At 53.4% G+C, this 26,100-nt stretch overlaps 2 protein-coding genes and 1 pseudogene across 2 annotated transcripts in view; all 3 read right to left on the reverse strand.

Annotated features, from left to right (window-relative positions):
• Nucleotides 1-4,587: 4,587 nt before the first annotated feature.
• LOC119938496 lies at nt 4,588-6,981 on the reverse strand (annotated as a pseudogene).
• Nucleotides 6,982-13,763: 6,782 nt separating this feature from the next.
• LOC119938289 (disintegrin and metalloproteinase domain-containing protein 30-like) lies at nt 13,764-16,325 on the reverse strand. Its single transcript, XM_038758065.1, has one exon. It carries the CDS (start codon nt 16,153-16,155, stop codon nt 14,020-14,022), a length of 2,136 nt encoding a protein of 711 aa, XP_038613993.1. The 5' UTR covers nt 16,156-16,325; the 3' UTR covers nt 13,764-14,019.
• Nucleotides 16,326-19,159: 2,834 nt separating this feature from the next.
• The window catches only part of NOTCH2 (notch receptor 2), an 87,503-nt gene continuing 80,562 nt past the window's right edge, over nt 19,160-26,100 (reverse strand). Inside the window, exons 30-34 of the mRNA XM_038757680.1 lie at nt 25,806-25,974; nt 24,774-25,075; nt 24,280-24,427; nt 23,712-23,809; nt 19,160-23,064 (exon numbers count right to left, since the gene is read on the reverse strand). Coding sequence (XP_038613608.1) covers nt 21,676-23,064; nt 23,712-23,809; nt 24,280-24,427; nt 24,774-25,075; nt 25,806-25,974 — 2,106 coding nt within the window. The 3' untranslated portion in view covers nt 19,160-21,675. The remainder of the gene's footprint in view (nt 23,065-23,711; nt 23,810-24,279; nt 24,428-24,773; nt 25,076-25,805; nt 25,975-26,100) is intronic.

Here is a 26,100-nt window from a genome sequence, read left to right on the forward strand (position 1 = left end):
TGAGGCCCAGAGAAGTGAAGTGACTTGCCCAAATTCACACAGCTGACAAGTGACGGAGCCGGGATTTGAACCCATGACCTCAGACTCCAAAGCCCGGGCTCTTTTCCACTGAGCCACGCTGCTTCTCTTAATGCCCCCATTAAAGCCCCCCACCCAAACTACCTCACCTTGTTGACCAAACTGACGCCCTCAACGCCACCCTCGCTACCGTAATCAACTCACTCGCCCCCCTATCCCTTCATTGATCTCGTACCACCGATCCACAGCCCTGGATCACTTCCACGGTCCATTTCCTTCTCTCCCGTGGATGCCCCACAGAGTGCTACTGGTGGAATTGTAGGTGTCAGGCCCATCTCATCTACATCAGGTTCATTCTTGGGTGCTTTAACTCTGCCCTCTCCTTTGCTGGGGAAAATCAATCAATCAATCAATCGTATTTATTGAGCGCTTACCGTGTGCAGAGCACTGTACTAAGCGCTTGGGAAGTACAAGTTGGCAACATATAGAGACAATCCCTACCCAACAGTGGGCTCACAGTCTAAAAGACAAAAGAGAAGCAGCACGGCCTAATGGATAGAGCACAGGCTTGGGAGTCACAAACACCTGTTTGTAGGTATCAGGCCCATCTCATCTAGACTGTGAGCCCACTGTTGGGTAGGGACTGTCTCTATATGTTGCCAATTTGTACTTCCCAAGCGCTTAGTACAATGCTCTGCACATAGTAAGCGCTCAATAAATACGATTGATGATGATGATCTACATCCAGTTCATTCTTGGGTGCTTTAACTCTGCCGTCTCCTTTGCTGGGCAAAAGAGAAGCAGCATGGCCTAATGGATAGAGCACGGGCTTGGGAGTCACAAACACCTGGGTTCTCATTCTGCACATCTTGTCTGCTTGTCTGTTGTGTGACTTTGGGTGAGTCACTTAACTTCTCTGGGCCTCAGTTACCTCACCTGTAAAATGGGGATTAAGACCATGAGCCCAATCTGGGACAAAGACTGTGTCCAACCCGATTAGCTTGTATCCATCCCAGTGGTTCATACAGTGCCTGGTACATAGTAAGAAATTAACAAACACCATTAAAAAAAAAGACTGGGGACCCTCAGAACAGTTCTCTCTCCAGCTTGCCCGTCTCCCTATCGTGCCCTTTATTTTCCAGATTCCTCTGATTTTTGGATGCTAAGTGCTTAGTACAGTGCTCTGCAAACACTAACTGCTCAATAAATACGACTGAATGAATGAATGGATGCTGCCACTGCCTGGAATTTTCTGATCTCTTTTATGTGTGTGCTTCCTGTTGGCCTCCATCTCTCTTTATGTACTTACCCATGCCCAGTAGGATGAGTCTTTCCCTCAGGGGGCCTCTGTTAAACTGCCCGCCATCCAAGCAGGATTTTAATTTGGTTGCTTGACTGACTTTGTCCTGGGACACATATTTAACCAGGCCCTTTGATGTAGCATTTTTAAATTGCCCAATGGGCTCTTAGTAAGTTTTCAGTAAGTCATTTGTTTCAGCAATTCCATTCAAATTTTTCTTAAGACCCACATCATTATCTCAGGATTTCCTTTGCAAAAATGTCTCAAGTTAAATATCCTTCTTTAGGGTTTTTGAAGCTCTTCCCAACCCATCCATCAATTAATGATCTTCACTGAGGGCTTTCCAAGTGCACAGCACTGTACTAAGCGCTGGGGAGAGTCTAATACAATAGACCTGCCCTATGTTTACCTTCACCCATATCTCTTCCAACATTCCTGCCACACTATTATTATTATTTATTATAATTACTTGTATTGTATTATGTAAATTGTATTAATGTAGTGCATAAATATATTATATTAATATGCCAATTATATTAATAATTGTGTTATTGCATTCATTCATTCATTCAATCGTATTTATTGTGCGCCTACTGTTTGCAGAGCACTGTACTAAGCTTTTGGGAAGAACAAGTCGGCAACATACAGAGACGGTCCCTACCCGACAACGGGCTCACAGTCTAGAAGGGGGAGACAGACAACAAAACAAAACAAGTAGACTGGTGTCAAAACCATTGGAATAAATAGAATTATAGTTATATGCACATCATTGATAAAATAGAGTAGTAAATATGTACAAATAAAATAGAGTAATAAATATGTACGAATACATACATGTGCTGTGGGGAGGGGAAGAGGGTAGGGTGGGGAGGCGATGGGGAGGGGAGAAGGAGAGGGAAAAGGGGGCTCAGTCAAGGCTGGAAGAGGTGAGCTGTCAGTAAACATACTATATATTGATAATGATAATAACCACATTTATTGAGCGCTTACTATGTGCAAAGCACTGTACTAAGTGCTTGGGAGAGTACAATATAACATCAGACACATTCCCTGCCCATAACAAGCTCAAGGACTAGAGGGAGCTCACAGTCTAGAGGGATGTCTTTTAGACTGTGAGCCCACTGTTGGGTAGGGACTGTCTCTATATGTTGCCAATTTGTACTTCCCAAGCGCTTAGTACAGTGCTCTGCACATAGTAAGCGCTCAATAAATACGATTGATGATGATGATGTCCTCACACTGTCCTCACACTGGTCAGATGGCCTTTAGGACCCATCATTCTACTACAACATTTTGGTTGACATTAGGATTTTCTCTCTAAAGGGATTCTATGGGACCATCCTAATCCCTGAGGTGTTTAATGTTGTGATTGTGGACGCTGTCTTCCACATGATGCCAGATGCCCACACAGAGTTTCTTCTAGAATGGTATAGCTGACACCACTGCAGTCCACCGGTTTTGTTCCTTCTCACTGTTGCCTTCTCAGCCTTCCAATCAATCTATCAATTGTATTTATTGAAAACTTACTGTGTGCAGAACACTGTACAAAGCACTTAGGAGAATACAATATAACAGAGTTGGTAGGCACGTTCCCTGCCCACAATGAGCTTAGAGTCTAGAGTGGGAGACAGACATCAATATAAATAAAGGAATTAAATTACAGATATGTACATAAGCGCTGTAGGGCTAAAGGCAGATTGAATAAAGGGTGCAAATCCTAGTGCAAGGGTGTCAGAGAAGAGAGTGGGAGAAGAGGAAATGAAGGCTTAGTTGGAGATGGCCTCTTGGAAGAGATGTGCTTTTAAAAAGGCTTTGAAGGTGGGGAGAATGAACAAGTCGGATATGAAGAGGGAGGGAGTTCCAGGCCACAGAGAGAGGGCTTGGCAAGGAATAGGCAGTGAGCGACACAAGATAGAGGTAGAGTGAGTAGATTGCCATTAGAGGAGTGGAGTGTGCAGGTTGAGTTGTAGTAGGAAATCAGGGAGATAAGGCAAGAGATGGCAAGGTGATTAAAGGCTTTAAAGCCGACGGTAAGGAGATACTGTTGGATGTGGAGGTGGATGGGCAACCACTGGAGGTTCTTGAGAAGTGGGGAAACCCGGACTGAATGGTTTTGTAGAAAAATGAGCTGGGCAGCAGAGTGAAGTATGGACTGAAGTGAGGCAGGGAGGTCAGCAAGGAGGCTGCTCCAGTAATCAAGGTGGAATAGGATGAATGCTTGGATTACTGCGGTAGCAGTCTGGATGGAGAAGCTAGGGTGGATTTTAGCAATGTTGCAAAGGTTGAACTAACAGGATTTGGTGGTGCTATCTGCAGTGATAGGAAAGTCAGGTGAGGGATAGGGTTTGGCTGGCAAGATGAGGAGTTCAGATTGGGACACTTGAAGTTTGAGATGTCAGCAGAATATCCAAGTAGAGATGTCCTGAAGGCAGGGGGAATTGTGAGACTGCAGGGGAGGGAGATTAGGGCTGGAAAGGGAGATTTGGGAATCATCTCTGTAGAGATGATAGTGGAAGTCACGTGAGTGAATGAGTTCTCCAAGGGAGTGGGTGCACATGGAGAATAGAAGGGAACCCAGAGTTGAGCTCTGAAGGACTCCTACAGTTAGGGGATGGGAAGAAGAGCAAGAGCCCGCAAAAGAGACTGAAAACATACAGCCAGAGAAGCCGGGAAGAGAAGTAGGAGAGGATAGTGTCAGTGAAGTCAACTCTGCATTCTTCTTGGCTCCATTTGCCTTATTTCGTCTCTTTCTCTGCCTTCCTTCTTCCCTCCTCATTGCCTTCCCTTTGCTCCCCTCTACTCTCTCTCCTCCTTCACCTCTTCTTTCACTTTGAAACCCTGTGCCTTTCATAGCTCGGCCGGATGGTCCCTGCCGGAGTCCACAGGGTCCACTTTTCCATTATCCCTTTGAGGCCTACCTGAAACAAATTTCCTCCCATTTGCTTCCCCACAGAAAAGCCCCCGATTTGTCCCTGGATTCAAAATGAACAGGAGTCAGAGAAGGGGCTTTGATGTTCCCCACACTTGCAAATGCATGTGGTCAACTAGTCGCGGTGGACAGGTTAGTACACGGCCTCCCGGTTTCAGTTCCTTGCATATGAACAACACTCTCGCCCGCTCAAGATGCTGAGAGATGCCTTCTGCCTGAAGGATCTCTGGAAGGTTCTGTCAGCAACAAGGATTCTATAGTTAAATCACAGGCTCGGAATCCCCTCATCTCCCTCCCGCACGGAATTTGGGAGCTACAACACACTAAGAAACTCTATAAATTTCAGTCAGTCACAACAAAAAATTTATTTTCATTTTCTGTTCAAAAACTCTTAAAACTATTTAGCCCAGCCTTTAAAAATTCTGAGAACAAAAATGACTTGGTATGATTGTCACAGACTAGGGGCTTGCTGCAGCATCTTCATACGCTTGCCAGAGAAAACAAACATTCATCTGAACGATCTTGCCCTTTCTCTAAGTATTCTGAGCAGTTTAGAACGCCAGCTTTCCTTGGGTTCCTCTTCCATTTCTGTTAAAGGTGCTTTCTTTTCCAATTTTATAAACTTCCTTGAGGTCAGGATCAAGGAGGCCACAAAAAGGATGAGCCGGAGAATGAAAACAGGCCAAATTGGGAACGTCCTCTCATCAGCCAAGGGTTTGCCTGCAGGGCCGCTGTCAACGCTCCCTCCGTCCCCAGGAGTCTCACAGAACGGAGGGGCCCAGCCAAAAGCGCAGTGGCAGTGTTTCTGGTTGTTACACACCCCTCGATGGTTACACTTTTCAGGTTTACAGTCGTACTTGAGGAGAGACAGATCATGGCAGGTCTTGTTAATGCATATCAAGTCGGAGCCACAGAGCGTGCCATCTTGGACATCTCCGATATCACTGATTCCCAGTGCACTCATTGCTACATGGTAGTCCGTCCCCCAGCAGGTGGTATTGCTGTCTTTCAAATGAGTCTGAATGATTGACATATGCTCTGTCAAAGGGGGAATGGTCCGCACATTGACACACTGCACTCTTCCACACAGTGTATTTAAGGATTCACAAAATACATACTTTTCCTTAAAATAGCCACAGTTTCCAAACCGGTCACCATGATAGTTCACCTCCACATAGCAGGATAATGGAGCATCCTCGGCTTCTTTATCAAAAATGGCTTTGCACTGCTTACGGTGGGAATGACAAGTACCACGGTAGCAAACCGCATTGCTACTACATGGGGTTCCATCCTGCATATACATATCGCTGGGGCACAGATTTGAGGTCCCATTACAGAACTCTTCAAGATCACAATCACTTTTCTTCGGTCTACAGACCTCTTTAGCCATAAGAAACTGGCACTGTCTGCAGCACAGCCCAGAAACACACTGCACCCCAGGTCTCAAGCTGCAGTTTGGCAAGCAACAGGGATCTTTCTTACACTCACTCGTTGATCCACAGTCACACTGCTCTCCGCTTTCCACCACTTTGTTACCGCATCTCTCTACCACAAATCCTAATCCTGGAAAATTATTGAGACAGGCTCCATGCTTGAATGCGTAGACGAAATAATTGTCAAAACTGCAATTACTGAAACCACCTTCAAATTTGCCAAAGGCATTCATTAAACAAAGCTTTCCTCCACACCAACAATACTGGCTATCGTGGACAATGCCAAAGCCATGGCCCAACTTGTGAGCAGTCCACTTCGATGGCCCAACCAGGTCGTTTCCCGGTAGCGTGCTTAGAGATGCCATTTTAGTTTGCATACAGACCGAGTATGTATTGGCAGTACCTGTGGCATCAGGAAAACCACCCAACACATACAAATGTGCAAAGTCTTGATGGACCCGAGGAAAGATCTCTCTGCTTTGATAAGCTGTCCAATCAGTCAAGATTTGTCTAGCGGTTCTGTTAATAACATTCACTTTGTCACTGTCATTCCAGATCTCCAGAGCCTTCAAAGAGATGTGAGCTTTTAAGGGAGCAAAGTACGAGTCAACCAAGCTGACTAGGATAATTGTATCCTGGATCACTGCGGATAAATTGGATTTTCTGAATAGATACCTGGCGTTGTCCACCGCCACGGCCAGCTCCACGTACTTGGGGTGTATGTAGGAGTCGTGCCAGTCGACCTGCCGGGAAGAGGCCGGCGGCCGGAACTGGGCCGCCTGGAGGGCGATCTCCTCGTCGGTGAGGCCGCAGGTCAGGTTGCCCGGCGGCCGGTCGACCAGCCGGGACACCCGGTGCTCGAAGGTGGCGGAGGCCGGCAGGGGCTCCACCTGGTAGAGGTGGCCGTGCAGCTGCAGCATCCCCCAGAGGCCCCGGAAGCAGGTGCTGAAGGTGGCCAGGGAGTCCGGGGCGCCCTCCACGGCCCCGCGGTAGTAGCAGTCGTGGGGCACGGGGGGGCTGCTCCTCCACCAGCTCGCCCCGGGACGTGAAGGTGAAGACGGGCAGGCGGCGGGGCAGCAGCAGCTGCTTGGGCCGCAGGTGCAGCACGTACGTCCGGCCGTCGAGGGGCAGCAGGTAGGACAGCCGGCCGGGCTCCTGGGCCTCCCCGCGGCGGGGGGTCAGCCTCCGGGGGATGACCACTTCGGACCGGGAGAAGCCCCACCCGTCGGGCTCGGGGGCGGCGAGGAGGCAGCCCAGGCCCAGCAGCAGGAGCGCGGGCCCCGACGGCCCCATGGCGCCCGGCCCCCCTCCTCCTCGTCCTCCTTCTCCTGGCCGCCGGCAGGGGGCGGGGCGGGGCCGGCGCGCGACCCCTTAGGCTCCGCCCCTCAACCGTCCCCGCGCTTAGAGGGCCCGCGCAGGCGCCCCCTGCAGGCCGTTGGGGGCCCCGCAGGCGGGAAAAGGCGGGAAAGTTAGCCCGCCTCAATGGCCTGAAGGAAAGGGCGGGGACAGGAGAGACAGAGGGCTGAGGGAGGGAGGGGTGAAGAAAGGAAGGATGGAGGGGAGAGGAAGGCGGGAAGGAAGAAGGCTGAAGGGTGAGGGATGGAGAGACTGTAGAGCACAGTAAGAGTGGGGGAGGGAGAGAAGGGGGAGGAAATTGGCAGGAAGGGCCCGCCTCCCCCACATGTCTGCCGTGTGACCTTGGGCAAGTCGCTTAACTTCTCTGTGCCTCAGTTCCCTCATCTGTAAAATGGGGATTAAGACTGTGAGCCCCACATGGGACAACCTCATCTCCTTGTATTCCCCCCAGCTCTTAGAACGGTGCTTTGCACGTAGTAAGTGCTTAACAAATACCAACATTATTATTATTATTATAAGGGAGGCTGAAGTTTGAGGGACAGAGAGAGGAGAAAGGTGGGAAGGAGGAGGCTGAAGGGTAACAGTTGGCATGAGGATCAAGGCGTCAGAAAAGAATGAGGGATGATGATGATGGCATTTATTAAGCACTTACTGTGTGCAAAACACTGTTTTAAGCGCTGGAGAGGTTACAGGGTGATCAGGTTGTCCCACGTGGGGCTCACAGTCTTAATCCCCATTTTGCAGATGAGGTAATGAGGCACAGAGAAGTTAAGTGACTTGCCCAAAGTCACACAGCTGACAAGTGGCTAGCTCTCTTCCTCCCTTCAAGGCCCTGCTGAGAGCTCACCTCCTCCAGGAGGCCTTCCCAGACTGAGCCCCTTCCTTCCTCTCCTCCTCGTCCCTCTCTCCATCCCCCCCATCTTACCTCCTTCCCTTCCCCACAGCACCTGTATATATGTATATGTGTTTGTACATATTTATTACTCTATTTATTTATTTATTTTACTTGTACATATCTATCCTATTTATTTTATTTTGTTAGTATGTTTGGTTTTGTTCTCTGTCTACCCCTTTTAGACTGTGAGCCCACTGTTGGGTAGGGACTGTCTCTATATGTTGCCAATTTGTACTTCCCAAGCGCTTAGTACAGTGCTCTGCACATAGTAAGCGCTCAATAAATACGATTGATGATGATGATGATGAGCCGGGATTTGGACCCACGACCTCTGACTCCAAAGCCCATGCTCTTTCCACTGAGCCATGCCGGTGGGAAGGAGGGGGCCTGAAGGATGAGGGACAGGCCATAAGTAACCGAACTGGGAGCCAGAGGAGGCCCGGAGGGTTACCAGCACCAGGACAGAGAGGACAATACAACAATAAACAGACACATTCCCTGCCCACAACCAGCTTGACCGACTGACCCCCCCCCCCCGCCACTTACCAGCTGTGTAACTTTGGGCAAGTCACTTCACTTCCCTGTGCCTCGGTGGCCTCATCTGGGAAATGGGGATGAGGATTGTGAGCCCCACGCGGAACAACCTGATGACCTTGTATCTACCCCAGTGCTTAGAACAGTGCTGGGCATATAGTAAGCGCCTAACAAAATACCATCATTATTATTTTTATTAACCCGGAAGCTCATTGTGGGCAGGGACTGTGTCTGTGATGTTGGTGTGTTGTCATCTCCCAGGCGCTTGGTCCGGTGCTCTGCACAGAGTGAGTGCTCAATAAATACGATCAATGGACGGACCGAGGAGAAGCTTGCATGTATGTGTGTGTGTGTCCCCTCAACCTGTGCAGGAAGCTAGGGTTCAGTCCCAACCGCATTCGTGGTCCCAAGTCATGTCCGTTTTGCCCTGGGGCCATGGGGACACTCGTCCGGCCCAAGAGGACGCAGAGAGGCAGCGTGGCCTAATGGCGAGAGCCCGGGCCTGGGAATCGGAAGGCCCTGGGATCTCATCCCACCTCCGCCCCTTGATTGATGTGTGACCTTGGGCGACTCACTTCACTGGGCCTCAGCAACCTCATCCATAAAATGGGGATGAAGAGTGTGAGCCCCTGTGGGACAGGGACTGTGTCTGGCCCAATTAGCTTGGATTCATTCATTCAGTCGTATTGATCGAGTGCTTACTGTGTGCAGAGCACTGGACTAAGCACTTGGGGGAGGACAATCCAACAATAAACAGTGAAACTTCCCACCCACAATGAGCTGACAGTCTGGCCGGGAGAGGGGACACAGATGTCGATACAAATTAATAATATGACACATGTGGACGTAAGTATAGGGCAGGGAGAGAGGGGAAGAGCAAAGGGAGTGAGTCAGGGCAACAAAGAAGGGAGTGGGAAATGAGGAAAAGTGGGGCTTAGGGAAAGTCTCTCAGAGGAGATGGGCCTTTGAAGGGGTAGAGAGTCATTGTCTGTGGGATTTGAGGAGGGAGGGTGTTCCAGGCCAGAGGCAGGATGTGACCAAGGGTTGGCGGTGAGATTAGCGAGCTGGAGGCACAGTGAGGAGGTTAGCGGCACAAGAGGAGTGAAGTGTGTGGGCTGGGATGGAGAAGGAGAGAAAGGAGGTGAGGTAGGAGGGGACCAGAGGATGGATGGCTTTGAAGCCAATAGTGAGGAGTTTCTGTTAGTTACAGAGGTGGATGGGCAACCATTGGAGATTTCTGAGGAGGGGCAGGGGACACGTCCTGAATGTGTCTTTAGAAAAATGATGCGGGCAGCAGAGTGAAGTATGGACTGGAGTGGGGAGAGACAGGAGGCTGGGAGGTCAGCAAGGAGGCTGATGCAGCCATCCAGAAGGGAGAGGATGAGTGATTGTATTAGCTGTGTCTTCCCCAGCACTTAGTACAGTGCCTGGCACATAGTAAGTGCTTTAACAAATGCCATATTAAAACAAAAACAACAATGAATACCGCAATTATTATTAACTTCTCTGGGCCTCAGCTCCCTCCACTATAAAATGAGGATAAAGACTGCGAGCCCCATGTGGGACAGGAACTGTGTCGAACCTGGATAACTTGTCTCTTCCCCAGAACTTAGTACAATGCCTGGCACATAATAAGCGAACCCCGTGTGGGACAGGGACTGTGTCCAACCCAATTTGCTTGTATTTCCCCCAGTGCTTGGTACAATGCCTGGTACATAGCAAGCACTTAGCAAATACCATTTTTTAAAAAAGACCACAAAGAAGAGTGTTTTCCTCCTATGGAGCTGCCACATTCTCTTAACCAGTGGAAACAGCCCAGACCTGAAACCCCGGGTTCTAATTCTGGCTCTTCCCCTTACCTGCTGGGTGACCTGGGGGCAAGTCGACCACTCCAGCCCACGTCCTACCTCTGGCTTGGAATGCCCTCCTTCCTCACATTTGCCAAACTAGCTCTCTTCAAAGCCCTACTGAGAGCTCACCTCCTCCAGGAGGCCCTCCCAGACTGAGCCCCCCTTTTCCTCTGCTCCTCCTGCCCTCCCCATCACCCCGACTCCCTCCCTCTGCTCTACCCCTTTCCCTACCCCACAGCACTGGTGTATATTTGTACATATTTATTATTCTATTTATTTCATTAGTGATGTATGTATAGCTATAATTCTATTTATCTATTCGGATGCTAATGTTGCCTGTCTACTTGTTTTGTTTTATCGTCTGTCTCCCCCCTGTAGACTGTGAGACTGTTGTTGGGTAGGGATTGTCTGTATCTGCTGCTGAATTGGACTTTCCAAGCGCTTAGTATGGTGTTCTGCACACAGTAAGTGCTCAATAAATACTATTGAATGAATGAATGAATGAATGAATGAGAGCAGCTCTGGGGGCCCAGAAACTTGGCAAAGCTGTGGACTAGGAGGACTAAGCCGTGCCAGTGGGAAGGATGGAGCCTGAGGCCTGACTCCTAAATTATAAACCCTTTGTGGGCAGGGATCCTGCCTATTTATTCCACTGTGCTGGTCAAGTGCTTAGTGATGGTGCTCCACCGAGTGTAGGCTCACGGTAAATACGATGGACTAAGAGAATGTCTATGGGTTGAATGTTTCCCTTGGGAAGGGGACCCTTTGTTAATTCAATCAATGGTATGATTGAGGACTTACTGTGTGCAGAGCACTGTACTATGAGTCTGGGGGACTACAATACAACAGTATTAGTACTAATAATCATAATAATAATCATGGCATTTATTAAGTGCTTACTATGTGCAAAGCACTGTTCTAAGCGCTGGGGAGATTACAAGGTGATCAAGTGTCCCACGGGGGGCTCACAGTCTTACTCCCCATTTTTAAAGATGAGGTAACTGAGGCACAGAGAAGTTAAGTGACTTGCCCAAAGTCACACAGCTGACAATTGGCGGAGCTGGGATTTTGAACCCATGACCTCTGATTCCAAAGCCCTTGCTCTTTCCACTGAGCCATGCTGCTTCTCAAGTCGTAGTGGACACGTTCCCTGCCCATAAGACTCTCAATTAAAACAAGAGAATAGGATGGGTGGTTAGCCTTGGTTCTGGATTGAGACTCAGATAGATACACAACTGCGATGGCTACAGAAGCCTTTAAAACCCAGTAAATGTTGGTTCTCTGATGAGACTATGATAGCCTTTCTCCCTGGCCACAACTGCAGCTCTATGTGGTTATCCATTAGTGCCACAGATTTGTTTGCATCAAGTTATATCCTCTCAGTCTAGAACATTATGTGCGGTTCTCACAATCTGATCCAGGTCCTCTGACCTATCAGCTACAAAATAGTATATGGGTGGGGGAAGTTCTAACATTTTCCTCAGTAAAGGCAGAGCTAAAGGATCCCCTGAGTCTTTCAGCTAGCTTCATTACATCCATAAATGCACTCCACTTTCACTAAGTACCCTGCTGATTTCCTAGACAGCTTCCTACTTTTCATATATGTGGCTATCCTTTTGTTTTCTGTATCTATCAAAACAATCATTCAATTGATCGCATTTATTGAGCACTTACTGCGTTCAGGACGCGGTACTAAGCACTTGGGAGAGTACTGCAGAACATCATAACGAGACACAATCCTGCCCACTTACCTGTAAAACAGGGAAATTAAGTTGGAGTCCACCTGTGCAGAGGTTCCATGCCATCATGACCTCCAGGGGACCCTTTCAGCTCACAGCAATCATCCCCTCCCCACACCCATCACCTCCGGAGTTCAATCTTCCCGCAATCCCCACTCACCAGGAGGCTTGAGATGGAAATGGCTGTTCTTTCCCATGGGCGAATGTTGGGGAAGTTGTGGCAGTCTGGAAGCAAAGACTGCTGAACTTCAGGACTGCTCTCTTCCCAGATCACCCTTTTCCCTATGTTGCCTTTTATCTTCAAGATTCCTGTGTTCTTAGATGCTGCCGTTGCTTGTGATGTATTGGTCTCTTCTAGGTGTCTGCCCATTCACATCCAGACTGTGAGACTCTTGTGGGAATGAGGACTGTGACTGGACTGTTTTTCCTGCATTCACTCCAGAGCAGACTGCAGTACCTGGCACTGACTAGAACCTAAGAAAGAGCTATAAAATAGGACTTAAATATCTGTCCTACCTCCTACTTAGACAGTGAGCCCTGTATGGGACAGGGACTGGGTCCAATCTGATTATCTGGGCTCTACCCCAATGCTTGACACAGAGTAAGTGCTTAACAAATATTATTATTATTAGTAGTAGTAGTAGAAGTAATACTATATCTAACGGCTGCTGCTCCCTACCTCATAGGGATATTGTGAGAGCACATATGAGATAGTAACTGGAATGGGCTTTAGCAGTTAAATGCTCTCTACAAATTCAAGTGATTCTTAGCTTGGGTATCGCTTTCAAGGTGGTCTTCAAGTACCTCTTTTTCCTCAAGATTGTAAGCGCGATGTGGGAAGGGAACATGTCTGCCAACTCTGTTACATTATATTCTCCCAAATGCTTAGTACAGTGCTTTGCAAATAATAAATGCTCAATAAATATAATTGATCGATTGATTGATTCCTGTGAATGTTTCTGTATGCACTGTCTCTCTGTATGTACTTTCCCATTCTCACTAGTGTGTGTGGACTAATTTTTCAAAGAGGTCAGTGGCAAGATAGATGAAACTGAGGTACAGTGAGGTTAGCATTAGAGGAGCAAAGTGCGGGGGCTGGATTGTAGTAGGGAAAAAAGCAAGGTGAAGCAGAAGGGGCAAGGTGATTGAGTGCTTTTAAGCCCATGGTGAGGAGTTTCTGATTGATGCAGGGGTGGATTGGCCACTCCTGGAGGTTCTTGAGGAGTGGGGAAAAATGGACTGAACGTTTCTGTGGAAAAATGATCCGGGCAGCAGAGTGAAGTAATGACTGGGATGGGAGAGACAGGAGGCGGGGAGCCCAGCAAGGAGGCTGATACAGTAATCAAGGTGGGATAGGTTAAAGTGCTTGGATTAACATGGTAGCAGTTTGGATGGAGAGGGAAGGGTGGATTTTAGCGATGGCGTGAAGGTTGAACGAATAGGAGTCAAAGCAGGGCTTTGACTTTCCATACTTTTGCAAATGCTTGTGGTCAAATAGTTGTGGTGGAGAGGCTGGCACATGGCCTCCGGGTTTCAGAGTTCCTCACCTACGGACAATGCTCCCATCTGCTAGAGGTGTTGAGAAGTGCCTCTCGCCTGAAGGATCTCTGGAAGGTTCTGTCAGCAACCAGGATTCTGTAGTTAAATCACAGGCTTAGAATCCCCTCGTCTCCCTCCCATATGAAATTTGGGAGCTACAACACACTAGGAAGCTCTATAAGTTTTACTCATCACAACACAAAATTCCATTTTATTTTCCAACACAAAGCAGATAAATTATAAAATCATGAGAACACAAATAAATCAAAATAATCACACTGGAAGTAACAACAGTTCTGCCGTCGGCCAAAAGGCCTTAGGCAGTAACTTCAGAGCTTGTTGGAGAACAAAGATCTAGGCACTTTTTGGATTATTCCAAATGTTCTGGTTCATTTGGAACTTTGGGTGTTTCTTTCTTTTTGCTTTTTAACGGTTAAAATTTTTACAAAATGTTATACACTTCACAGAGGTCACGATCAACAAGACAGGAAAAAGAATGCTCCGGATGATGAAAACGGGCCAAATTTCATACATCTTTTCATCAGGGGGTATGCCCACAGGGCCGCTGTCAACACTCCCTCCTTCCCCGGGAGTCTCACAGAATGGAGGCTCCCAGCCATAATCGCAGTGGCAGTTTCTCTTGCTGTTGAACACCCCTCGATGGTTACACATTTGAGGTTCGTAGTTGTAATTGAGGAGAGACATATTGAGGCAGGTCCTGTTAATGCATATCAAGCCAGTGCCGCAGAAGGTGCCATCTTTGATATCCCCGATATCGGCGATTCTCAGTGTGTGCATGGATACGTGGTAGTCCGTCCCCCAGCACGTAGTATCGCTGGCCTTCACGTGAGTTTGAATGACTGACGTATGGTCCGGCATAGAAGGGACGGTCATCACATTGATACACTGCACTCTTCCACACAACATATCCCGAACCGAACACTTTTTGTAACTGCGCCCTGAAAGGCCGCAGTTCCCAAATCGGTCGACCTTTTCGTTCACCTCCTTATAGCACAGTAGTGGAGCAGTCTTAGCTTCTTTACCAAAAAGGTTTCTGCACTGCCGCAAGCGGGAATGACAACCGCCGTGGTAACAGACGGCGCCATCACTACACGGGGTTCCATCCAGCTTGTACACATCTTCTGGACACAAATTCGAGGTCCCATTACAGTACTCTTCGAGATCACATTCACTTTGCCTCTGTCGACAAATGACTTTGGCTGGAACGAACTGACACCGTCTGCAGCACGTCCCAGAAATGCACTGGGCCCCAGGGCTCAATGTGCAGTCGGGCCGGCAACAGGCATCTCTCTTACACTCACTCTCTGATCCACAATCACATTGCTCTCCCTCTTCCACCACTTTGTTACCGCATCTGCCTTCCACAAATCCCGCTACAGGGACATTGTTGAGACAGGAGCCAGTCTTGCTCACAAAATTGAAAAAATAATTGAAACTGCAGTTACTGAAGCCCCCTTTAGGAGTGCCGCCCCTGCTGAACATGATACATCTTTTACCCGAACATTGACAGAATCGGTAATCGTGGCCCAGGCCGCAGCCATGGCCCACTTCGTGAGCGGAGTAGAGAGACGGAACGATCAGATGTGGTCCCGGCAGTATGGATGTGGACGCCATGTACTTTCTCATGCAGGCGGAACCCACGAAGGCCCAGCCCATGGCATCGGGATGATACCTACGCACAAATAAATGCGCGAAGTCATGTTGGGTACGAGGATACAGAACTTTGTCCTGGTAAGCTGAAAATTCGCCAAGTATTCTACTTAATTTTTTGTGACTCGTATTCACTTTGTCATTGTCAGTCCAGACCTCCAAGGCTTTCAGAAAGATGTGCGCTTTCATCTTCTCAAAGTACGAGTCCATATAACTGATGATTTGAATAGTGTCCTGGATGACTGTGGATAAATTGCTTCCCCTGAATCTGTACCTGTCGTTGTCCACCGCCACGGCCAGCTCCACGTACTTGGGGTGTATGTAGGAGTCGTGCCAGTAAAGTTGTCGGGAGGAGGCCGGCAGCCGGAGCTGGGCCGCCTGGCGGGCGATCTCCTCGTCGGTGAGGCCGCAGGTCCAGTTGCCCGGCTGCCGGTCGTCAAGCCGGGACACCCGGTGCTCGAAGGTGGCGGAGGCCGGCAGGGGCTCCACCTGGTAGAGGCGGCCGTGCAGCTGCAGCATCCCCCAGAGCCCCCGGGAGCAGGTGCTGAAGGTGGCCAGGGAGTCCGGGGCGCCCTCCACGGCCCCGCGGTAGTAGCAGTCGTGGGGCACGGGGGGCTGCTCCTCCACCAGCTCGCCCCGGGCCGTGAAGGTGAAGACGGGCAGACGTCGGGGCAGCAGGAGCTGCTTGGGGCGCAGGTGCAGCACGTGCCTCCGGCCGTCGAGGGGCAGCAGGTAGGTCAGCCGGCCGGGCTCCTGGGCCTCCCCGCCGCGGGGGGTCAGCTTCTCGGGGGTGACCACTTCGGACGGGGAGAAGCCCCACGGGTCGGGCTCGGGGGCGGCGAGGAGGCAGCCCAGGCCCAGCAGCAGGAGCGCGGGCCTCGACGGCCCCATGGCCCCGCCGCGGAATCTGCGCCTCAACGTTGCCTCCGCCTCCCGCGCCTGCGCTTGCGCCGCCTGCCGGCTGCTGAGGGGATCTGCGCGCTCGGACGGGAAACGGTCGACGGCCGGAGGGAAGGGGCGCGGCGGGGGCAAAGGAGGCTGGAGGCTGAGGGACGGAGAGGAGGAGGATGGGAAAGGAAGGAAGCAGGAATTAAAGGGGGCGGGAAGGAGAGAGGAGGAGAAAGGAAGCAGCGTGGCTCAGTGGAAAAAGCACGGGCTTTGGAGCCAGAGGCCATGGGTTCAAATCCCGGCCCTGCCACTTGTCAGCCGTGCGACTTTGGGCAAGTCACTTCGCTCCTCTGGGCCTCAGCTCCTTCACCTGCAAAATGGGGGTTAAGACTGTGAGCCCCCCGTGGGGACAATCTCATTACCTCGTGACCTCACCAGCGCTTAGAACAGCGCTTTGCACAGAGTAAGCGCTTAATAAATGCTAAGGAAGAGGGAAACGGGAGGGAGGGAGGCCGAAGGGTGAGAATAGGAGAGAGGGGTGGGTGGGAAGAGGGAACGGAGAGGAGGACGAGGAAGGAGGGTGGAAGTAAGAGGGGAGCCGGGGGGAGGACGAGCCAAGTGTGCGGGGTGAGGAGAGGAGGGGAGGGAGAGAAGAAGGAGGAAGGAGGGTAAGGATGAGGGAAGCGGAAGGAAGAGAGACTGAAAGGGGAGGGATGGAGAGGGGGGAGGCAGAGAAAGATGAATAAAGCCGGAGAGGGGAGGCTGAGGGAGGAGGAATGGATGAGAAGAACGTAAACCCGTCAGTGCAAATAAGCCCAAATACAAAAAGGAGATGGGATCTGAAGAAGGAGGTCTGACGGGTGGCAGGGTAGGGACCCAATGAGAGGAGGAGCCACAGGGGCACCGACACCTGAGAAAGCTCCTGGGTTGCCCTCAAGCCAAGATGACTAAGATGTGCCAGGGGGAAGAGAGGAGAGGGAGACCTGACTCCAAGTTTCTAAAGTCTTTATGGGCAGGGATCAGGTCTATTCGTTGTATTGTACTGACCCGAGTGTTTAGTACAGTGCTCTGCCCCCACTAGACACTCAGTAAATATTATGGATTAATTGATTGGTTGACTGTTTCAGGGGGTGGGAACCCTTTGGTTTCAGCTACGATGAAAAACGGGGAAAGGAAGCTATTCTTGAATCGGAATTGACATTCTGATACACGACTACAATTGCAACTGAAAACTTCATTCTGATCAAATTTGTTTTCACTTTCCAATCAAAACCAGATAAAGCTTTGAAATCTGACTTTCTCACATCCGGAAAACAAAAATAAATCGGTATGCTGGCCATGGCAGTAGCGGTTTAGTCTTCAGTAAAAGGGCCTGCTGTAGCCTCCTCAAAAGCTTTATTTTTTAAGTGGTATTAAGTACTTTCTCTGTGCCAAGCACTGTTCTAAACACTGGGGTAGATACAAGCTAATCAGGTTGGATGCAGTTGACACAGTCTGGGTCCCACATGTAGCTCACAATGTTATTCCCATTTTTCAGATGAGGTAACTGAGGCACAGAGAAGTTAAGTGACTTGCCCAAAGTCACACAGCAGACGAGTGGCAGAGTCAGGACTAAAACCCAGGTCCTTCTGACTCCCAGTTCTGTGCTCTATCCACTGGACCATTCATTCATTCATATTTATTGCGTGCTTAGTGTGTGCAGAGCACTGTACTAAGCGCTTGGAAAGTGCAATTCAGCAATAGAGACAATCCCTGCCCACAGCAGAAGCACTGGGATAGATGTAGTTTATCAGGTTGGACACAGTCCCTGTCCTACATGGAGCTCAGGAAGATTTAATCCCCATTTTACAGATAAAATAACTGAGGCACAGAGCAGTGATTTGCCCAAGGTCACACAGCAAGCAACTGGCAGAGCTGGGATTAGAACCCAGGTCCTCTGCCTCCCAGACCTGTGCTCTTTCCACTAGGCTATGCTGTTTCTCTGAATTTCTCCACTTCCACAGAGAAAATTTAAATTTAGAAAATTGCAGACCACTTCCCGCGCCCCCTCCCATCTTAAGGAGCATTTATTAGTCCAGTCTTGGAGCAGTCAAGTGACCGGACATCTGTGTACACGGCCGGTTGTTTCAGGGGCAGCACAGCCTCACCAGACAGTCACTCCATCTCCAGACCCATCGTGAAGGCCCAATCCCAGCCTCTGTTCCGAGGAGGGAGGGCAGGCCTCCGAGTATCCTCAGCCCTGTCTCCAGGGACTGTCCCTCAGGCCAGCCTGCCTCGCCTGGTGTCACGCTGTCTACTCCACTCTCGACTCCCCCGCCTGCCCAGCTCCTAGGGTGGCCCTCCTTACCCTGAGACCATTTCTCTGCTACACAAAGCACCCCATCAGGAGTGTGATGTGACAGTGACGGTCATCGATAGGAACAGTTAAAAACTCCAAATGCTGCATGCGCTTTGCTCACCAGAGAACCAAATCGGGGGATGGGAGGGAGCAGGCTTTGGAATTCAACCTCCCCCCCCCCCCCAATTTGGCTTTGGCACTAAACTGTGGCAAGCTCCACATGCCTGGATGGGACCTATCCCTAACAGTAAGCAACCACCCACGGGCATGGATTGAGAACATGAACAACTTCATTCAAAGGATGTCCGCTGACAGTCACACCTCATTCAATTTTTTGGCAGAAAACAATCTAATCTGAGAAAGCGCTTTCAGCCGCGCTTTCCCTATCAAAGGCAGGCGGCCATACTGCCACGGCAGTGGAGCCAACAGAGGAGGTCAACTTCTCCCTCCAAAGGGAGCTGTCCATCAGCTTGGCTTAGATTTAAAGCTTCCTAGCAGCCAAATGAGAATAAAATGGACCTGGCTACTGGGGCAGACTCAGGCTGCCTCCTGCCCCAAGAAGACCTATAAGAAACCAAAATTGGGGGCCGGGGGCTTGCCAGTCAGGCCTGGATGATGCTGGGAATCCCTGGGAATGGACTGGGCAGCAGAGCAACATGACACTTCATGGACATGTAAGTAACCTTTTTATTTTGTGATAAAAATGCTTCCGTAGAAGTCTCATAGCAACTACTTCAGGAATAACACAACAGGAAAGACGAGTTGAGCCTTCTCCTGGCTATTGCCAGGAAAATGCGGTCGTTTTGCAGTTACCGGGGTTCTCGGAGCTAACCGAGCGATTAAGCCACCTGGTAGGGGTGGGTGGGATGGGGTCAGAGGTACCAGAAAGTTTCAATCGGGCCGACTGATGGGTTGCTAGTAGGCTACCCTGCCAGCGGCCGATGTACATTCAATGTACTCCGGTTAGTTAGTAAGGCGAAAAAGCAGACCACCTTTGGTTCTCTGTGGACAGACGGCACGTTAAAGGAAAGACAACAATGCCGCACGTAGGCATCGCCAGTGGACACTGGTGCCCGGACCTCGGTCTCAGATTAAAAAATGTTCCCCTCCCCCACCAGCCCAGGGCCACCCAGGACACCAGACATGCCACCTGGGGCTGGCAGCCCACAGTCAAGAGGAGGGAAGTCCAAGGGAAGAGTCGAGAAGATTCCTGTCCACTCCAAGTCTGGGTAGATTGTGAAAGACTCAGACTGTACCTAAGATGGAGTCAGGAAAACGTAAGGCACCCTGGGTGTACCAACCCTCCCTCCCCGCTCCGCCCCACAGCCCCAGGCTGCCCATTGGAATGGTCCATTAAAGCATGCCCAAACCCTGGAAGGGGCCATTAAGAAGCCCTGGAAGGTGCTCTCCGACTGACCTGGAAGATTAGTGCTTTGGGGCATGCACTAGTGAGTTCATCTCCTCCCCTTCTAAGGCCCTGAGTGCAGTTTCCTCACAGGAAACTACCTCTCCTCTGTGGGCTCCTGGTGTTGGAAGACAGCCCTCCTACTGGGGCAGAGCCAGGCCCAGTGCTTCCCCAGTGCTTGGGGGGGCCCTGCTTGTATGGGACAGGCGAACACTGGCACTGCTGGAATGCAGTTCGATCTTGGAATCCAGGGGGACCGGTGAAAGTTTCCTCTCTCCTTAGCCATGAATTGGAGGGGGCCGGGTGTGGCAGCTTGGAGAAAAGAAATCTCCATCCTTGGCTGATGGAAAAAGCATGCAGTGAAAGGCAGGGAGCTAGAGAGGGTCCCCCTTGCTCCAGTCTCCCTGACTCTGGGACATGGCCCTCGATTTGAGTGAGCTGCTTGAGGTGGGTGGTTGAAGAGGCCCAGGGATGGTTGGCAAGGGCAAGGCAGTTCATGAGGCGGGGACCAGGGTTTGGGGAGGTTGGGGGCAGTGCCTACCTGGGTAGCTTTGGGCAGCAGGGATCTCCAGCCCCGATCAGGGTTTGGAGCCCAGTAGCTCGGTGACTTGGCAAGCAGTGGGGCTGGGGAACCAGGAGGGTCGTCTCCCAGTTTGGCAGTAGGGTAGGGCTGAGGGGCACGAAGGGGAGGGCCCCCCCAAGATGACCGACTCCTCCTCCTCCTCCCATTTGCTGAGGAACAGCACTCGACCAGGGACTAGGGTGAAAGCTGAAAAAAAGGCAAGGCTGACTGTCAGTTGCGAGGAGAAAGTCGGTGCCCCTCCTGCCTGCAGGGGGTGGATTAGATGCTGGCAGTGATGGTGATGGTAACAGTGCCGAGGACAGGAGGTGATGGTGCGGGTGACAGTGGCAGTGGTGAGGGGCTGCATACTGATGAGGGTTTTCTGACCTCATTGAGCACCAGTCTTGGGAAGCACTGGCTGAAAAATCCAAGCATGAACACATGAGCTCCTACGCAGTTGAATGCCCCCCATGTCCCTCCCCTCCAGGGCCCACAGCTTAGGGCAGCCCGCTTCGGAACACATCCAGAATCCCAGGCCCAGATCAATTTGGGGAGACTGGAGCCCCCCAGGCCGCGGGGGCAGGACTGCTCACGGCAGGAATGATTCCGACGAGCCGGCGATCCAGTTTGATTGTGCTTGTGGATGGGCCGCGGCTCAGTGACTCTACACAAGCAGGCAGAGGTGACAGTCCGGGATTGGCCGGAGATGGGCTGGTCCAAGGAGCCAAAGGCCGATGCGGGGCATCAGGGTGGTGGAGGGGTTACTCTGGTCAAAAGCCAGGACACAGTCTCCGCTGAGGAATGTTCTCCCTGCAGGGTAACCTTCCCCCAAAGTGCTCAGCACCGGCCCAGCTGGACTGGCTGATGGCCCAGACAGGCAGGCAGGGGGGGTGACCTCGCCGGGTTCCCGGAGGGGACAGACTGAAAGCTGCCCCCACCGGCACCTTCATATCTTGGATTTCCAGGTCCCAGGCTGGAGGAGCAGGTGGCAAGGGAGTAGACAGCCCTCCTGCCCGCCTCTCCCACACCACCCGCAGACAAGAGAAAGTCTCGGGACAGGCACGTGAGACGAGAGGGGTGGAGGGCTTCCCCGACCGAGAGGAGAGGCGAGGCCGCCCCTCGCATCGGCCCCGGAGGGAGCCGGGTCCCAGAGTTCCTTCACATCCACCCTGAACAACCTTCATTCCTGGCCCTGGAGGCCCACGCCAGGCGGGGCCTCTAGGCAAACACCTGTGTGTTGCTGCGGGGAGGGGGCTCGGCCCCATGAGCCCCCGGCCCCCGCTGGCTGTTGCCCCCACCCCTAGGGGCGGGGCTGGTGGTCACATCCGACCAATCAGAGGCAGAGTGAGGAGACGAGCTCGACCACTGATCTGGAGATTCGGGGGATGGCGTCAGGTAGGGGTGCTCTCCCTGCAGGTTCCCGTTGTGGCTGGGGGTCCGCTCCGCCCCCGTGGAGGAGGCATAGCTGTGCTGGGATGGCGGGGTCGGGTACTTGCCCACGGAACTTGGGAACGGGTGGTAGGCCGGAAGGACGGTCTGGGAGGCCGGCCCATCCTGCTGGGGCAGCACAGCTGTGGGGTAGGCCACTCCCTGCAGACGGGCCAGGTCGGGAATCTGGTACATCCCGCCCAGGGGGCCGGCCATGGCCGGCGGGCAGCCGGCTTGGGGCAGCCCAGCCGCTTGGGCCCCGCCACCTTTGGGAAGCAGGTGGAAAGTCACGATGGGCGGCAGCGGCTCGCGTGAGGAGGTGGCTGCCTGCTTCCCGTCTGGCTGCCCGGGCCCGGCAGGAGGGGCGGCACTAGGGCAGGGGCCCTCGGCGGGCGCCAGGACCCTCCCAAACATTTCACCGTACTGGGCCTCGTTCGTATCCAGGCGACTCATCCAGTCGGCTTGGACGTTAACCGGATGCAGCCGGCCCAGACCGCCGCCACCCCCGCCCGGTGGGGCGAGGCGGTGGGACAATAGCTGGCTAACCGAGGGGAGCACGGGACCGGCCCCCCGGGCCAGGGGCTGCATCTCGTGGAGGCTGGAGAAGGACATCGTGTGCTGAGCGTGGGCCGGCAGGCCACTGGGGGCCAGCAGTGGGCTCGGGGAGGCCTGCAGGATGCCCGGGGAGGTGATCATGGGCGAGGGCGTGGCGTCGGACCCGTAGGCGTGTGGGGACTCCAGGGAATCCACGGGGGACAGCGTCACCGAGCTCTCGGACAGCTGGCCCTTCTCGCCCAGGGCCTTCTTCCTCCGGCCCCCACCCCGGGGGTCCTTGGGCTCCCGGGCCAGGTTTGGGAGGCTGCTGGGCATGGCGCTCTTGGCACTGGGCCTCCGCGGCTTCTTCCCCGCAGGCGTGGGCTTCAGGTTGAGGAAAGGGCGGTTCGGCCCACAGAGGGCGGCAGGGGAGAGGGCGGCGGCCAGCACGGTGCCCGGCGGGCTGTGCGCCACGTTGTACTCGCTCAGCAGACGCACGATGTCGTGGTGCATGCGGTCGCGGGCCACGTCGCGGGGAAGGCGGTCCATGTGGTCGGTGATGTCGCGGTTGGCAAAGTGGTCCAGCAGGATCCTGGCAGCCTCGTAGCTCCCCTCGCGGGCAGCCAGGAACAGCGGCGTCTCCTCCTGTGACAAAAGAAGCATCCGTCTCAGCTCAGTCTGGCTGCAGGCAGATTGCTCAGACAGACCCCCGGGCTCTCGGGGGTTGCCCAGACCTCACCAAAGATACGGACCCCCACCCCTGAAGGGGCTTGTGGGCTAATGGAAAAGATGGAGCCCATGTGGTTTGGAGGACCGGATGGGTGAGGCTGTGGGGCTTGGAGAGGGAAAAGCATGCATGGGCCCGTACAGACCCCTGACCTTGCCTGCCCTCTGACTTTCTCAGCCTCTCTTGCAACCTGGGACGGACTCTCGTCTGTCTGTGACTGTACCCAACCCGCTCTGGAACCTGCTCATCTTTTCAGTTTCCGCTACTTTGGGAGGGAACCGAGACACTCTGTGCTGTCTTCCCCAGTCTCTGCTGAGGGGAGGTGGGATTTCTTTGTGCCGGTATCGAGCCGGCACGCTCCACCACCACCCCCTCAGCCCCATCCAGCTCCAACAGGTGCCCCTCACCCTGCTGGAGTGGGATTTGGGGAATGGCAGGTTCACCCAGGCCCCCCCGACCCCTCCCCAAGCCACACAGGGCCCTTTCAGTCCCCTCTCCAGGCGGACTTTCCATGGTGGTCCAGGGTCACGGGGGCCAAGGCTGAAAGTGTGTGGGAGGGCGTTACCTTGTTGTCCTGCATGTCTCTGTTGGCCCCGTTCTTCAGCAGCAGAAGCGTGGCCTCCACGTTGTTGACAGCGGCTGCCCAGTGAAGAGCTGACTTTCCTGCAGGGAGGAAGCACCATCAGCTGGGAGAGCGCAGGGGCATCTGGGCCTGAGGTGCCCGATGTTTGCAAGTCCCCTGCCCTAGGGGACAAGGAGCCCAAGGAGATCGGCCTGGCTAGGGGACAACCAAGCCCGGGAACTCCCATCCTGCACCCCAGCGGCACGGAGCCCGCTGGCCCACAAAAGTTCAAGCCTGCTGCAGGGGTCCAGCTTACACTGGGACACCACCCACCTCTGCCTTCCTGGCCATCCCAACTCCCAGCAGCCCCTGAGTAGCGAATGCCGTTCCCGGCTTCCCAAAAATGTCAGATCAGGGCGACGATGCCTCTCTGTGCCTCACAGTGGCCGGCAGCCTCACCAGAGCCTCGGGGCTTCAGGGCTGGGCACCCTCGGCAAGCACGGCTGCCACGGCCCAACGGCCTGGGACTCCCCCGGCCCCAGCCCTGCGTGCCCACCCCCTCAGCCGTTACCGTGGTCATCCACAGCGTTCACATCTGCCTGGCAGTTGACCAGTTCAGCCACCATCCCTTCCACGGCCAGACGGGCGGCCAGGATCAGAGGGGTGGTGCCATCATTCATGCGGGCATCCAGATCCGTCACCCGGTTGCGGATTAAGATCTGGAAGATGGAAATGCGGGTCAGGGGAACTGCGGTCCCCTAAGAAAGTGGAACAGCCTGGGGGTATCTGTCCATTTGGAGTAGAAGGAGGACTCGAAGGGCTTGGGAGACCACAGTCAGTCCCAGGCAGGCCTGAGTTCCCCCGGAAGACGGCACACATCACCATGGGCCCTAGCCCCTAGGAGCCTTCTAAAGACCCAGCACCAAGAGGGAAAACCTGCAAGGCTGCTCGTCTGAGGGATCTAGGCTTGAAGCCCTGGCCAGTTGGCCTGGAGGAGGCCTGGTGGGGGTTGGCGGGGGCTGTGGGAACCGGGAGCCTTCATCCCTCCCCTCTGCAGCTCTCAACCTGGAAGACGCCCTGGGCGTCGGCTGCCACAGCTGCGTGGAGCGGGCAGCGCCCCATGTTGTCCTGGGCATTGGCATCAGCCCCCGCATCCAACAGGCGCTTGGCGGCGTCGGCCCTGGAGTAGCGGGCTGCAAGATGCAAGGCCATCTCGCCCGTGAGGTCAGTCTGGGCCTGCAGGCTGGCACCCTGGTAGACCAGGTCCGTTATGATGTTGGCAGGGGAGTCTTCGTCTTCGTCGTCCTCATCGCTCGGGTCCGAGCTGCCCCCTCTGAGGGAGGCCAGCATCAGGGGGGTGCACCCATCTGGGGAGGGAGGAAAGAGCAGAGCAGTTTCAGAGGGGAGGCGCCCTACCTGGAGGCATGCCGGGGAGTGAGGCGGTCCTCCACAGACAGCCCACCAGGGATGGCAACCACCCCGACTATGGACAGCCCTGGCCCAGAGCGGGCACCTGCTTCTGGAGCTGAGGGACCCAGAACCAGCCCTGGGGTGTGGGTGGGTCCCGGAAGGCCTAGATCTGCCCGGCAACCTGGAGCCTGCCGACCTCCCAGCTTCCTGGCCCCCTGGCAGGAGAGGCCAAGTCCACCCCTCCATCGGGCGAGCGTCCTCTGGGGCACATGAGTGGTTTTTCCAGGGTAGCTGGTGCTGGCAATGTTGAGGGGGCAACAGCAATCTCCATTTGAGCCACGGACAGCCTGGGGTCCGGGCAAGCTGTGACTGTTTGTCAGAGCGCCCCAAGGTGCAGGGCTCTGTGTCTGGGGTTGGGGGAGGCGGACCCTCACAGCCCCCAGAAAGGCATTTCCAGCTTCAGTCCAAGATGTGGGAAATGTCGTCTTCCCCCTGCCTTCCTGCCCGTTCCCATCCAACCGTGGGAGCCGAGATGAGGATGGATTGAGCTCTGCAACTGGCTCTCCCCCACTGTGACCGTCCCCTCTCTCACAGCCTGCAGCGCCTACATCCGCCCTGCCCGGGGAGTGATGGGTCAGTGCCGCGGGTGGGAGCTGGGGGGGAGGAGGCTGTGTGGCCACCACCTACCTGGCCCTCGGGCATTCACATCCAGCACATCTGTTTCCTGCTCAGCCTGGGGTGGCGTGAGGGCCAGCGATGGGGCCCTGCGGATGTCTGCCGCTTCAAGGTGCTGCTGTGTCCACTGGCGTCGGTCCACAGGGTCAGTGTCCTCTGGCAGCAAGGCCTGATCCTCGGTCTGGGAGGGAGCCCAGTGTGACTGGTTCCAAGGGGGCTCCAAACGGCTCAACCGTTCCCACCGGCTCCATCCGGCCATTTCTCCCTCCCTTTCCCTGTCATCCTGCCTGCCCTCCCACCCCCCGCC

The sequence above is a fragment of the Tachyglossus aculeatus genome, chromosome 16 (assembly GCF_015852505.1).
Source record: "Tachyglossus aculeatus isolate mTacAcu1 chromosome 16, mTacAcu1.pri, whole genome shotgun sequence".
Taxonomy (NCBI): domain Eukaryota; kingdom Metazoa; phylum Chordata; class Mammalia; order Monotremata; family Tachyglossidae; genus Tachyglossus; species Tachyglossus aculeatus.

Bases quoted from the DNA above. Each gene is read 5' to 3' on its own strand.
- LOC119938289 (XM_038758065.1), bottom strand. From the start codon at position 16,155: ATGGGGCCGTCGAGGCCCGCGCTCCTGCTGCTGGGCCTGGGCTGCCTC.